The sequence below is a fragment of the Phasianus colchicus genome, chromosome 1 (assembly GCF_987193195.1).
Source record: "Phasianus colchicus chromosome 1, bPhaCol1.hap1.1, whole genome shotgun sequence".
In the NCBI taxonomy this organism is placed as follows: domain Eukaryota; kingdom Metazoa; phylum Chordata; class Aves; order Galliformes; family Phasianidae; genus Phasianus; species Phasianus colchicus.
The window spans coordinates 16,104,929-16,120,471 of NC_143436.1; the positions used below are offsets into that span (position 1 = coordinate 16,104,929).

General features: G+C 46.4%; 1 protein-coding gene across 1 annotated transcript in view; it reads left to right on the top strand.

The window, feature by feature from the left end:
• The window catches only part of LOC116235496 (sucrase-isomaltase, intestinal-like), a 50,827-nt gene that overhangs the window by 1,161 nt on the left and 34,123 nt on the right, over positions 1-15,543 (top strand). Inside the window, exons 2-7 of the mRNA XM_090134386.1 lie at positions 1,317-1,542; positions 2,527-2,704; positions 2,779-2,924; positions 10,187-10,355; positions 11,029-11,125; positions 11,928-12,040. Of these exons, the coding sequence (XP_089990512.1) occupies positions 1,317-1,542; positions 2,527-2,704; positions 2,779-2,924; positions 10,187-10,355; positions 11,029-11,125; positions 11,928-12,040 (929 nt within the window). The remainder of the gene's footprint in view (positions 1-1,316; positions 1,543-2,526; positions 2,705-2,778; positions 2,925-10,186; positions 10,356-11,028; positions 11,126-11,927; positions 12,041-15,543) is intronic.

The window sequence follows — 15,543 nt, forward strand, 5'->3', positions numbered from 1 at the left end:
GTGAAATGTGGTGGTTTTACTCTGTGCCCCATCTGCCCTGATGTTAACTGGCACATGTGGGCTGATTCCACACTTTTACTTCATATGCACCTCTGCCTCTGTATCACACACCATTGTGTCAGGCTGCCCCTCCGCTGTCATCTGTCACATGGCAACAAAACGCAATGAAATATTGGTGGGAAGGTTCAACCCCTACTGCTGTACCACCAACATCTGCCTCTGATGCTGTGGGCAAAGATGTGTCACTGAAATCCTCCATGCAGAAAAAATGGCATCCATTGACATTTACTGATGTTTGCTGAACATCTATGGAGACCAACCAGTGGATGCGAACACTGTAAGGCAGTGGGTGGTGTGTTTCAGTAGTGGCCACATGAGTCACCTCTGCTGGTGCAGATTTTGTGTGGCGTGCAGACTCTTGTTCATTGCTGGTGATGGTGGATGCTAATGGCGGTGACTGTGTTGAAAAATAGACTTCAGTTGCTGAGATAGGATGCATTACTTTCAGAGCAACCTACAAAAACTCTGACATTGCCAAATGATGGAATTTCTTAGTGAACCCAGAGTTTTATGCTGTAATTTTTTTTCAGTATATGCAGTAATTGCCTGTGCACATTTTCGTGTGAACTTCTTTATATGGGAAAACTGTGGACCATGTCAGAAAATATATTTTAAGCTTCCAGGTACACACCAGTCCATGTAAAAACTGTTGAAAGCGAAGGTGACTGTCATTTTATGGAAAAGAATAATTCTTTTTCAAGCAGCTTTAATCTCGAGTTCCCATAGAATTACTAAGGTTGGAACAGACCACTAAAATCACCTAATCCAACTGTCAACCCATCCCCACCAGTACTGCCCACTGACCACATCCCTCAGTGCCACGTCTCCACGTTTCTTGAACACCTCCAGGGACGGTGCCTCCACCACCATCCTGGGCAGCCTGTGCCACTGCCTCACCACTCTTTTGGAGAAGAAATGCTTCCTCATATCTAACCTGAACCTGCCCTGGCAATGACTGAGAGGGCAGAAGTCAGCTGTCAGCCCGCTACCCCACACCATGTGACAGGGTGCCCTCAGCGGATCCCTGTGTGGGAACCAGGCATTGTGCCAACATGTGGGGCATGGGGACACAACCTCTCATTTTGGTCACCAGTAGGCATGCTGCTCTCAGGACATCTCAGCCATGGGAGTTGTGTTGGCCTCAAAGTGAGGCAAAAACACCTCGTCAAATAAGAGTAACTGCAGAAGCTCTTACTGCTTGCTCTGTGGCTGTGTGTGTGTCTTTCCAAGCTCCCTGACTGCTTTTTCTCTCTTAGCCTTAGGCCACAGCCATGGCTCCAGCACAGAGCAGTGCACGGTGCCAGCAGCGAGACGAGTAAACTGCCACCCCCAGCCCGGCGCGACCCAGCAGAGCTGCGAGGCACGCGGCTGCACCTGGTGTGTCACCGATGTCCCCAACGCTCCTTGGTGTTTCTTCTCTGAGGACAGCACCTATGGCTACTCCTTGGCCAGGAGCATGGAGAAGACAGCGAAAGGCTGGAGGTAAGCTGGCAGTGAGCCGTTGTGCCTGAGTCTGGCGAGGGAGGGGGTGGCAAGTGTGTTTCTGTAAGCCACGTGCAGCTGGGGTTCTGCTCATGCCACCAGTGCGTGGAAACCACATACTTCACAGAATCATAGCATCACAGAATCAGAAAGGTTGGAAAAGACCATTAGGATCATTTAGTCCAACCATCAGCTCATCCCCACCACGCCCACTAACCACATCCCTCAGTGCCACATCTCCATGTTTCACAAATTCCTCCATGGGAGTGACTGCACCACCTCCCCGGGCAGCCTGTGCCACTGCCTCACCACTCTTTTGGAGAAGTTGTTCCCCATATCCAACCTGAACCTCCCCAGGTGAAACTTGAGGGTGAAACTTGAGGAAACTTCTTGCCTGTTAATGGCAAGAAGAGCCAAGCTAACAATATAAGACCTTGTCGTCTGATTTTTAGCCTTAAGTCTCAGTGAAATAAAAGCTACTGCATGTTGCTGAATTCATCCATAGGGACGAAAAGCCAATAATTAGAGATGGGGGAAATTGTCAGTGCCGTGGCTGGAACAGGGGGAAAGTCTTAAATTAAAATAAGGAATTGTTAGGTTAGATGTTAGGAGGAAGTTCTTTACTCAGAGGGCGGTGAGGCCCTGGCACAGCTGCCCATAGAGCTGTGGGTGCCCCATCCCTGCAGGCGCTCAGGGCCGGGTTGGATGGGGCCATGGGCAGCCTGAGCTGGTGGGGGGCAGCCAGCCCATGGCAGGGGATGGGGATGGGTGGGCTCTGAGGTCCATTCCAGCCCAAACTGTTCAGTGATTCTTTGATTCTGTGATCTCACTACAGCTGAGCACTGTGCTGGAAGACCAGACTTCTGCTGCAGTCAGCAGCCCAATGCCACTAACTCAGCCACGAGGAGGTGGATCTTAGCAAATGGGAGATTAACCTCAGGTTTTCTCTCTCTAAAAACCGATGCCTGATGTATTGTTTTAAAGAGCTTATGTAGAACTGCTGAGTTGTTTTCCTGCACCAAGAGGTGGCAGTGGGACTGAGCATGGTTTCTGTCACAGGGTGACGCTGGACAAGCGCAGCACGCTGTCACTGTTTGGTGATGACATCTCTCCCATTGTCATGGATGTGGAGTTCCAGACGAAGGACAGGCTCAGGTTTAAGGTGAGTATTTCAGGGGAAGATGCCATTGTAAGGCCAACCCCACACCAGCTAACCATTGGCCTTTCCCTGCCCAGGTGTACGATCCCAACCGGGAGCGCTTCGAGGTGCCCCTCAGCATTGATGCCCCAGGGGTGGCTGCCGAGGATGCCAACTATGATGTAGAGTTCTCATCTGACTCCTCGCACTTCCAAGTGAAGAGGAAGAGCACCGGCACCGTGCTGTGAGTACAGAGTGCTGCCAGCTCCGCGCTCTGGAGGCAGTAGGAGTGACAGGGAAAGTGCCGGCTGCTACCTTGGGTTTTGCAGTGTGACACTGCCTCGAGCACAAACCAGCATAAATCCAGTTGCACTCCTTGAAAATCCTCACTATTAGTAGGGTATCTGCCTGTCTAATGAGTGATTATCCACAGGCACGCAGGAATGATTATCTGTTAAGCCAAATAAGCTTTGAGACTGCTGGTTTCTGGGCACGTGGCTTGAAGCATTGCCGTTCTGAGGTTGTGGAAGTACTGAAGCACTGTTTTCTGAAATATAGGGTGCTGCAATGCACCAGAAGGTGAGCATGAGCTCGTGTGCTGCTCTCCCAGCTGTAGGCCTGAGAAACTGAAGCTCATGTCCTCAGGGGCCCTCAGGCTCCAGCTACCACCGATTCCAATGGAAGCAGGAGATGGTGCAGGTGGGTCTGGCCCGTCGCTCTGTGAGATCACTTCTGCATCACTCAGATTGGCAGAGCAGAGGCACAGGGCATCGTAATGTGGGCAATGTTCCCACTAGGACCTCGTGAGAGAGGAGCAAATTGTGCTCTGTCTGTGGAAGGCTGTGGGTACGGTTGTATTAGCACTTTAGTTCAGATCAGCAGCACGTTTTGAGGTGAAGCTCCTGACTACACCCAGCCCTTGTCCTTGGAGCCAGCTCTGCCAGTGTTGGAGCAGATGAACCCTTTGCAAAGTGCACTCCCAGAGGGTCCTTGAGATCCAAGTGGAACCCCAAATATGAACAGAGCAGGTCAGATCACTGGTTTGTTTTTTTTTCTTTTCCCAGAAGCACTTTGTTAAACAGATTTAATAGATAAGCATTATCTGTGCATTAAATAGAGGGATGGCTTCACATGTGTGATGTGATGCAGCCTCTAGAATGGCTGCAGATGGAACCACTGCACTGGGTTTTAATTAGCTGTCTGTCCTTTTAACTGCAGCCTCATGCCGACTCTTTTTGGGCACTGCAGCCAATGCTGTAAAGTTTTCCTTTTGCAGGCTATTGTAAAGGAATGTATTATGCATTGCACGATAACAAAAATAATTTAATTTCTCGTTAGACTTAACAGCTTTGTGAAAGCGGTGGGCTTAAGCTAAAGACCCAATTTTCTTCTCTTTGTAATGAGAGATTTTGGCAGAGGCTCGTTAATTAGAACAGTGAAGGGAGAGGTGCCTGCACAATGATGAGGGCTGGCAGAGAGCTGAGTCCTTGCAGTGACCCCAGGCTGCAGGGTTAGCCTCTGAGCAGCACTGCTAAGAAAAGATCCTCGTCAGCAGAGAGATGGAGCATTTTGCTTAGAGAAAGGGAAGTTCTGTGCTTCTGGGGGCTTTTGCTTCACTCAAATGGCATTGGTGGTGGTTATAGGCTGAAGGGTCACCCCTGGCAGGGGTGTTGAGTGTGTGCACAGGGTGTGCACAGAGAAGAGTAGTGAGGCTGGTGAAGGGACTGGACCACATGAGTTACAAGCAGTGACAGAAGGGCTTGGGGTTGTTTAGTCTGAAGGAAAGGAAGGTGAAGGGAGGCCTCGTTGCTCTCTACAGCTACCCAACAGGAGGTTGCAGTGAGGAGGGTATCAATCTCTCTTCCGTGGTGACATGCAATAGGATGCGAGACAATCAAGTTGCCAAAGAAAAGATTTAGAATTTCCTCATGGAGAGGGTGGTCAGCTGTTGGAATGGGCTGCCCAAGGAAATGGCAGAATTCCCATCTGTGGAGGTATTTAAGAGATGTGTGGGCATGGCACTAAGGGATGTGGTTCAGAGATGGGCCTCATTAAGTCAGGTTGATGATTGGATTTTATGATCTTGAAGGCATTTTTCCATCCTAGATGATTCTGTAATTCTAAGCTGCAGACGCAGGAGCTGTAGGATGGCAGGACAGCTGGTGGCAAGGTCCCGCTCCATCTGCCTGACATAAAAGCCCATCCCAGCTCTGCCACTTGTGCTCCCACTGCCTCCTCCTTTGAGGAGCGATTTATCACCGCATCCACAGCACTGCGGAGCAGAGCAGTGGAACCTGGAGTCTGCAGAGATTCCTGGATGTGCTTTACAGGCGTTCCTTCCAGCTGCACATAAGGAGCTTCTGTGATAGCTGAGCCTCCTGAGTGCTGGCTTGAGGAGGGCAGGATAAATCCAGTGCTTTGCAATCATGACAAGAGGGGAGAGGAATGAATTATATCAGGGAAGAGCCATTAGCAGCTGATTGCAAACCTCATGCAGAGTCCAGATCAGGAATAAAAAGCCAAGTACAGCCACATTTTCAGGTAATCAAGGATGGGCTCTGCTTTGCCTGCACAGGGTGAGGATCAGACGGGATGGTGCAGAGAAATGATCCAGGCACTGCTGGTGGCTCTGGGACAAACAGCTGCTGGTGGGCAGTTCTCGTGCTGCCTTCGTTTCTCTTCCTTGGCTTTCCACCCTCTTACCTCTCTTCTTCTCATTCACTGCTTTCATTTCTCTGTCCCACTGTTTTTACCCTCTCCTGCATTCCTGCTGTGCCATTAGTGGTGAGGGCATGTCTTCCCTGTGCCAAGAGTAATCAGAAGCTGTGGGAGAGAGAGGAGCCAACCTGTCTGCCAGCTTGGGTGAGACCTATTCCTACGTAGGTGGCAGGTGTTCTCCATTGTGCTGGGGATGCGACCCAAAGCTGCAATAAAATGGAGGGCTACAAGTCCTAGATCTGAACCATGAGGCACAGGGACTGAAGCCAGGTCTTCTGTCCTGAAGATGAAGTTCCCAAATTTGTGGGAAGGTGAATTTCCCAAACTCGCCCCTGTTATCTGGAGCAAAACACCTATCTTGGCAGAGTGGCCCAAACTGGCCGAAAGTTAGCGGTCAGCTTTAGTGACTAAGCTGTTGCTCATGCTATCCTAGCTGATCTTGCAGCTCTGCTGGGAAACTGGGCTGTCATTGGCCAGGGCCCTTTGCAAGTGAAAACAGGAGAGAAAATGCTGGGCTGTAATAAAACAGGTGAGGGAACAGACAGGAGGCTCTGCATTTAGTGGCATGCTTTCCCAGGCTGAACGCTCTTCTCTTTTCCGCTCCTGCCACAAACAACAGCAATTGCTGTTGGTGGTGGTATGAGGCATGAGTATGAAGGCTTAAAGAAAGCTCTGATTTCTTTAAGAACAGAGAGTAAAAGGCCAGAAACTGTTTGCTTTAAAGCAGCGAAAAATAACAAAGACATTCTAATTTTGCAGTGTGTGATTCCTCTGTGGGACTCGTTGCCCCGGGGCTGTGCTGACACGGGAGAGTTAGCAGGATGCGCATTGATGCATAATAGAAAAATCATCAGTACAAAAAAAATGTTTCTGTCTCTGTGTCTCACAACATAAGCTAATTCTATGAAAACAGCCAGAAACTTCCTCTGTAAGCAGATTATTGCAGGGCTGTCTCTGAGTGACATCTTATGCCTCTGTGATACCCGGCACGGGCCATTGCTGAGAGCAGGCTGCAGGAGGATGGAGTATTGATTTGATTCTGCACTTTAATATCTGTTCTTCAAGTGAATTTTTCTTCACGATGTCATATATCGTGAATAATGGAGGGCAGAACATTTTTCCCAAGCCACGTGAATGTTCCCTTCTCTCTATTAAGAGTTAGGAATATTTTGTTTGCACTCGGGAGGACATGGCGCACATAACAAAAATCTAATCAAGATTTTCCTTCATTTCCAAAAAGGCTGCTGCAGAGCTCAGCTGCTTTTTTTATTGATTGTGGTAGTAAGCATGGATGCCACTTACCGTGAAGATGTTTTTACATAGGCAAGGCTATTAGAATGATTTATAATGCTATTGTCTTAAGCTGCAGTTTTGCTGAAAGCAACGGGAGCAAATTGTACGTGTCATGGGTAACGTGGATTTGATCCTGCTTTGCAAGAGCCATTATTTTACTCTTCTAATCATTAAGATTTATGCTATGTAGGCGAGAAATATTGCAGGCATATCACTTATTCAAGTGTTTTTTGGAACAAAAATGAAGCATTATGTATCCAGCCATTTACAGAAGATGCCCTGATACCATGACGATGAATTCAGTAGAAGTAGAGCAGAGCTCTGTCAGTAACAGTAAATATATCCTGCAACGTGTTTTTTAAATTGTCGCACTTGTGGAAGATTTGTTGCTGGCACTGACTTTCTCCTCCTATTCATTAAATCATCTTAAAAGTAAGATAAACATAAAATATATATATATATATTCTTGGCATATCTTCTGCAGGCCAGTGGGTCTGCCCAGGATGTGTAGTTAAGAAGCAGTGTGGCTGTTGTGAGACAGTGGAAACATCTTTCAGAAGTCTGAGTGCAATGGAAAACTGAGGAAGCCTGGGCTCTGTGCTGCTGCTGCCCAGCAATGTGAGCGGGGTGAGGCAGGCTGGGTGCATCTGGGCACCTCCTGGACACAGGGCCTGTGATCCTCAGCCATAAAGATGCCTTCCTGGCTTCATAGCAATAGTATGCCTAAGCTCAGCTGGGAGGCTTGGACCCACTTCTCTGATAGATGTGTGGATTTTCCACCTTTATTTCCACGTACGTATTCATAGCTTTTCACGTGGCTGTGACTTTCAAAGGGTCTGGAGGACAAGGAAAGCAGATGTTAGAGAGGATGTTCTCACCGAGTCAGTCAGAGCAGGAGAGGGGTGTTCACAGCTTAAAGCAGCAAGATCGTTTCCCCTTGGGTTCAAGGCAAAACGAAGGAAAAAATCAGGCCCAGCCTAAAACAATTTTGAGAATCACTATGTGCATTCCTAATGAAGTACTGTGTATTTATTCCAAGTCTTGTGGTTCTGGAGGTTTTGTAGGGCGTCCCAGCTTGTGCCAGCAGCTGTCCTGTTCTGAGAAATGTGGCTCAGCCAAGGCCTTCAGCCAGGCAAAGCATCTTAGTATCACTTAAGGCCTGGTGCTTCCACTTCTGAAACCATTGCCTTGTAGTCATCTCCCTTCAGTGTTGTGAAAACATTGGCTTCCAGCTCCAGTGCAGGCAGGGTGGAGTGTTCTACCTATGCCCTGCCCAACCTCCTCAAGCATAGTGCTGTTGTCCATCACAGCACTGTTACTGTCTGCAAGGCTGCTGGGGGGGAATCGTGCAGATTCTTGCACACATAGTGTCATTTCATGCTCCATCCTGTTTCATTCCTTCTGTCTGTGTTTAAGAAGCAAGGAGGGGAGGTGGGAGAAACCTAACATTTCCCTTTAGTAACTCCAAGTGTTTGAGGAACGTCAGACATTGGTTTTTTATATAAACAATTGGTCTTTGCCAAGAGAACGCTAGCAAACATTGCAAGAAAATGTCTGAATAGCCAACCACAATGCATGTAGGGCAGAGGCTGGGGGTGGGAGGCAGAAGCAGTGCCAGGGCAAAACCTGACCACACTCTCTTTTAAATGGAGGAGACACAATGGTGTCTAGAAAAAATGAGGGAGCCATAACCTGTGTTTTTTATGTGGTTGTTAATGCTGTATTTAGTGTGTGGTGCTGTGTTGGGCAGAGAGTGATAGGAGAATCATGTTGATGGAGGATCATGGCTAAAATGGGGCTGCAGAATGGGACCCAGTTCTGGGATCCCATGCAGACACTGAGCTCATGGCAGTGCCATGGGGAAATATATGACATATGTTAGGGTCTCTTCATGCTACTGGGGACTTGTTGGGGTAGAGGTTTTGTTCACAGGGCTGTGGTTTGCAGCACCTGGTACCTTTCTGCCCAGGAGAGGTGGCGAAAGGGAAGGAACATTTCTAATGCTATGGTAGCACTGTGCTTGGCATGGGAAATGTCAGTGGCACAATGCAGGTGCCAGAGACATCCAAAGCCTCATGTCCTCTGAACAGACATCATTGAGAGTGCTCTGTGAGTCAGGACAAATATTAGAGCTCTTGCCAAAGCATTTCTGCTCTGGCATCCTTTGCTATGCGGTGCACTCCTCCAGACAGCCACACAGAACCAGAGCACAGCAGCCTCTCACAGAAAGACCTGTTTTCCAGAGCCTGGTTCTCGGGAATATTTTGGGTGCATTAGCCTTTCTATGAGAAAACAGTTCTATTCAGCAGTGTTCATGGATAGAGGAGGTACTGGAAAGGAGGGAGAGTTGTTGCTGGTAAGCAACTAAGACAAAAGTTAAATGCAAATCATTAGTTTTCTTCCTTGTCAAAAAGGCCATATAGATGTTTTACAGAAGGCACACACCCTTCAGGACAGGTATATGACTTAGGGCTCACCTGGGATTGCAGCAATGGATCATGCCTACCTTTGGCAAGCAGAGGCAGAGGGTCCCCAAGCTGGTTGGTGGGTGGCAGGCAGGGCTGCGTGGCCCTCTCATAGTGTGGTGTGTCCTCCACTACGCCCATTTACTGGTTAATTTGATCAAACATTTGATTTTGTCAAAATCGTTGACAAAAGATCATTAAAAGGAGAGTTATACCACTTCTACGCTCTGTCTCTTTGGCTCATTTATTTTAATTAGCTGTAACACATTCATGGTTAAACAAGGCTCGAGAGGGTGCTATCTAAATGTGGTACTCATGGCATACACAGCACCATTAATGAAACACTTCTCCACAGCTTGACTATGCTCTCCCCCATCTAGACTTCTGCTCATTATAGCACTGGAGATAGCAAACAGAATGTAACACCTAATTAAAATGTGAGCCCGTGTCCACAGACGAGTCAATAGCAATAAAGACACTAGGCTGGTGAGAGAAGCAAGGGAAGATCCATCACAACATAAATATCTGATTTGAGCAGAGTCTGGAGGATGCTGTCACTCTGCTGCACTCTGCATAAAATTGAGGTAACAAAAGAAAAGCATCTGGTCCTCACCCTGCAAAGCGTTAGAAAGTTGAAGCAGATAACAATCAAGTGCCTGTTGTTCTCACTAAGCATTCTGAAGCCCACTGTGTAATAACAATTTTTAGCCTGCCCCATTGGTTGTCATAGAAATAGCACAAGAAACGACTTATTTTGGTAATAGGATTATAGATAGTGTCTTCTCTTATTTCAGTTGTTCTTTTCAAAATTATACTGAGACATTTTATTGTGTAAGTAGACAAGATGTCTGCAGTCATTGCAAGATGAATTTGATGTGTGTTAAGTACATTAGAAGCATACATAGAGCTCAACATTTTTCATGTTATTACTCTCCAAAGTACAGAAATATTGTAAATAACTGGATGTGTGCTTAAAATGGTGCATACGAAGGATGAGCAAACTAACCACATTTCCCTCCGTGTGTCCCAGGTGGGACAGTCCCCTGGTTGATCTGTTTTTCTCCAACCAGTATCTTCAGATCACCACAGCTGTGCCATCCACCTCGGTGTACGGGTTTGGTGAGCAGGAGCATGTGTCCTTCAAACACAACATGGACTTTGTTACCTACGGAATGTTCAGCAGGGACCAGGCACCCACGGTAATTCACTTTGGGCAGCATTTTGTTCTGGGTTTGTATCACAACAAGGCAGTGCTGAGGCAGAGCTCTGCCCAGGGAGTGCATGATGACGCTGCTGATGGGAGCTGATGGCAAAGACTGAATGCCGTGTGTATTGCAGGTGTCATAAGTTTTAATTAAATGACAAAATCATAAGTCGTTTTGAGGAGAATTTGATGCTTCTCATTCGAGTCTTTCTCATGGTGCAGTACTTATCAGAAAATGAATGTTTTATGTATCAAAACCTTGGGTCAGGAAAGCATTTAATCTTGCTCCCTGATCGATCCCCATTCACCCAAACAAGTTGGGCTTCAGCAGGATTTATTAAAAGTTTGGCAATACTGAGGTCAACGGATGATGAATAATTTCACTAGAAGAACATGCTTTACCCTTGCATTTTCAGAGGGTGTAGCAGAATACGGAAGGTTGTATTGAGAAAGGCTAATAAGAAGCACTGTGTCAAGGCAGAAAAACAGCTCTTGTTCTAACAGTTTGACTTCACGCCATTTTATATGAAAAAAATCTCCAACCTTTTGAAACAAGTCTCTAACTATGAATGAATTAATTTCCTTGTCTTTGAATACATATCTAGCTGACCAAAAGCATGAAAAAATGGCAAAAGTTAACTATACCTAACATTTTGCTTTTGTTTCAGCCACTCGCCAACCTCTATGGCGTTCACCCTTTCTATATGTGTGTAGAGGATGACTCCAATGCCCACGGCGTTCTCCTTCTGAACTCCAATGCGCAAGGTAGGAAGATGTACAGATTCCCTATACTGACTGCATATAGAAAGGCAGTAAATTAGTAAACACACACACAAAAAAACTGCTTTGGAGATTGCTTTTTCAATGTGATACAATACAACTGGCTGCTGCATAACTGAGATTCCAGTAATTGCTACAAAGTTTTCAAAGAGATTCCATCAGAATGACTGTTAAACGAGGTAAGGCATTTTCAGGGAAAAGATATGATTAATTTTTAAAAAAATAGATGCATATACAGGGAAAGGAGAAGGTGGAATAAATTTCCTCTGGGACTGGCATAACTGAATCAAATCAATTTAGGTTAGTCCTATATTTTGTCTGCAGCGAGTAGTTTTGCGCGTTGCCATGGTCACCTTACTGTGTTAATCCAATAGTATAATTTCAGAAAAGGGGAATCTTCATTCAGTCTATAAAATCAGTTTCTCCTGGCAGGCAATGACTTCCAATAGGAAGATTAAAATAGCACAGAGGAACACTAAGCACAAGCTTGTGGTTCCTTGCGATATAAATGAAACTGAGACAAATGATTCTGGGCAAACCTATCTGTGTGGGTTTCTGTGATTTATTGCTGCATGATGCCAGTCAGAAGATGCAGATTGCAGAAAGTCTGGACAATTGCTAGCCTGTGTACAGGTCCTGTGTGCCCATTGGATCATATGGCAAAGCATCAGGGAATGACCCCCAAGCACCTCTACCTGGGGGACACATTAATGGTTGGAGGAGACCAGCACGCGTACTCATTGTGCAAAGTTAGTTAGTCCTGAGTACCTGTTTTTTTTCCTTTCAGATGTTTCTCTGAGTCCGAACCCATCGTTAACTTTCCGTACTATTGGAGGGATCCTTGACTTCTATGTCTTCCTTGGTCCAACTCCAGAAAATGTCATTCAGCAATACACAGAGGTTAGTAGGAATTGCTTAGGGCATGTGGGGCAGTGCCTTGGAAGGAGCTCCATCAGTGCTGGGTTAGCAGCAGGGAACTCAGCCAAAGCTTGGTCCCACTGCTCATACACATTGGCAGTTGATGTGGTGAGGAAGGACAAACAGCAAAAAAAAAAAAGTCCTATGAATACATCAGTATTAGAGGAAGACTAAGGAGAGTGCAGACTGTTATCAAAAAGAAAATAACAGAGGACAGATTGAAATGCATTTTTGCTGAAGCCCCCTCCTGCACAGCTGTGCTCAGCTACTAGGCACAAAACTTTAAGCAGGGGAATAGTAGCAGGCTTCTTGTGGTGAGAATGGTGATTGCTTGCTCCTTGTTTCCAATGGGAATACAGTGCTGCCCTAGTCTGCAGAAGATGAACATTTGGAGGCAGAGAATTCCTTTTTTACTATAATAGGAACTGAACACTTGAACAGACAATCCAAGGAGGCTGGGAATGTGCCCTGTCAGAAGTTGGTAAGAACAAGTTGGGCAAATATTGATCTAGATTTGCCTCAAAGCCAGATGTTGATACTGTGGTCCTCTTCAGGTGCTCCTCAAACCTTCCTTTCATTGGTATAATCTTATAATTATACATACTTCTGCTCCATGATTCTAACCTATCGGTACATTGAAAAGTAATATAGAAATACTGATAGGCAGAGCATTGCTAGGAGCTGATCAAAAACCAGTGGATATTGTAAACAAAAGCCTTCTTATCAGCACCTGATAAGAATATACCAAATTACTACAGCAGAGGTACTTCCCTATTGCTACAACTTTGGGATTTTTCCATAAGGAGAAGTTAGTTATGTTAATCATTGGATTCTGATTGTGTGGCCCACAACATCTCACAACATACGAACACTGTGTGTTCTACTAACCATCCAAACACGTGGCTGATAGTGTGGTTTTCTCCTTGTTTTTCATTTGGTATTTGGCTGAGGGAGGTGGACAGATTTTCCAACCCTTTCCCCTTTGTTGTCTCCTTGATTTGCATGAATCAGAGAGCTTATGAGAGGAGGAAACAACAATGAAGAGCTTAGTCTGCTCTATTAACATGATTAAAGCAGCTGTTTCTTCCCCTTAGTCTAAATCATCCATCATTTTTTTTGCTTTATTTGCATGCATAGAAAGAGCCCGCATGCTTGTTTTGATCTGGTGCAACTTCTTCACTCTGGGTAGTCTGGAGCTTCCAAAGGCTTCTTGGTGACAGTGACAGAGAGGTGTCTGGCAGCAGTCTGACTGCTAGAGGGCAGAATGAGGGATTTTGGGGGTGATTTGAGTCACTCTCCCCTGGTCTGACACTCGACGCGTGGGCACGTTTTAAAACTCTTGGGTGAAAGTGGCCAAAGTTTCAAACCCCGCTTGAAGAGGCTTCAGCACAAAAAGGTGGTTTGTATTGCTCCTGCTCTGCCACAGAACTGGGAGCAGGAAGCATGCTGAGCACAGATGGGAAAGTTTGGGAGCTTTATCTCTGCTGGACTACCGAGGTGTAGAATGAACTTCAAAGGCATCAAACCTGCGATTGCCAGGAGAACTGCCCGTTCATTCTGGACCAATTAGTTTCACTAATGAAAACTCATGTATCTGCATTTGAGAGCAGGGATGTGGAAAAACCTTATTTACTCCTGTCTCACAGAGTACAGCATAACTATTTGCTTTTCAGTTGCCCAATATTTTCCAAAGAACTGAGAATACATGGGGAAATTGCTGTTTCAGGAGTGTGTAAGCAGTTGTTACCCAGTGAGAGCTACCTGGCTAAACATGGCAGGTGACATGCTCCTCCTGGTCACCAAATACAAGTGGTGCATTAACTGGGCCCTTCACAGAAGCACTGTTTTGGAACCAAGCTCTTTAGCTAAAGAAAGCAGCATTTTGCCCTTGCTGGCTGTTTAAAGCCTCCATACCCTATGCCTACCCTAACCTGGCTCCTTCTCTCAGAAGGCTGCAGCTCCCAACGCCTATACACATCTTTCCACCCTGCAGATCCAATGCCATAGATCAACCAGAAAGCTGTTTTTTGTACTTCCACATCGGTGATCAAGCATTAAAAGCCAAGAGACCCATCCACCCCATTTCTTTTCAAAGTCTTTTGCTGGTGTTTGAAGGCAGTGTTTCTGTGGCTTAGCAGGTGGCCAGCAACTGAAAATAAAATGAGAGAGTTCTCCCTCCCCAGCTGGGCTGTGCTGGCAGCTCACCTTCTGCTCCTGCCTCTCTGGAAATGCAGCTGGAGCAGAGAAAATAAGGAGCTGGTGGGTGTCTCCTACACCAGGACAAAAAATCTCTTGCTCTGTATTCTCTGAGCTTGTGCTCGCCTGTCTGGGGAATTCTGACGAATGCATGGTAGCAATTTCACAGTGAAATAATAACTTCTTCAGTAAACATTCTGAAATTCCCAGATCACAAATGTTACAATTAGCATATTAGTCTCTAAGGTAATGATTTGGCTTTTATGTACAAGCTATGTGGGAAAGTGGAAGAGGCAGAAAAGACTATTTTTCAATTATGTTTTCTCTCACAGTAAGAGGACTCAACCAGGGGAAGGAGAGGGGCTGGAAGGGAGGAATGTGGCCGATGCCTGTAAGGCAGTGCTCAGCAGCTCCTCCTTCTGTACCTGGGGCAAAGAAGGATGGCAGTGAAAGCCACACTAATCTGCTTTAAGCTGGCTTCAAGGGTGATGGAGGCAGTGGGAGATCAGTGAGTGGAAAGCAGGAGCCCTGCTGTGTCTTGTGAGAAGCAGATCAAGAGAGTTCATGAGCTGGGCTCCAGGACGTAGCCTGCCAGCATCACTGAGCTCTGCAGCAGTGATGGTGACTATCAGGTGTGTGTTGAGCATGGTGTGATGGGAAGAAGAAACCTCCATACCAATGCTTCTGGTCCCTCCCATTCTTGAGCCCGGCCATGAGGGGCACTGCTCCCAGCAAATCAGAGCTGGTCCTGCCACAGTTAAATATATCTATTTGAGGGTAATCATACTTTTCTCCTACTGCAGAAGAGGTTCAGTGTGCAGAACATTTATAGTAATCTCACTTATTATGGCAAATGCCCCAAATCTGTGGGAGGATGGGAAGAAGCAGTGATGGGTTGAAGAGATGAGCCCAGCTGGGACTCTGCAACCAGAGGCCATAATGGACCATGGATGCCAAATGCATCGGAGTCCGCTCAGGGTGGAGTAAAAGTGCACAGCAGTAAAACGTGAGTTCCTAACAGAGCATAGTGCATGACTTCCAACTCTGTTTTAAGAGCAAAGTGCTGCTTTACTTCCTCCTCTCAGACCTGTGGGACAGTTCTGGGGGAAGGGACCTCAGGAGCAATCCAGCCCAGCCTCCTACTTAAGCAGTAACACAGGGACCTGCCTTTTATTGTTTGACATTTATAATTTAGTTCACATCATCATCCACTTGAGATGCCCATAGTAATAATGTCATCTGTCCAACAGCCCAACACAGGGAGAGGGAATGCTGTTCACCTGCTTTCT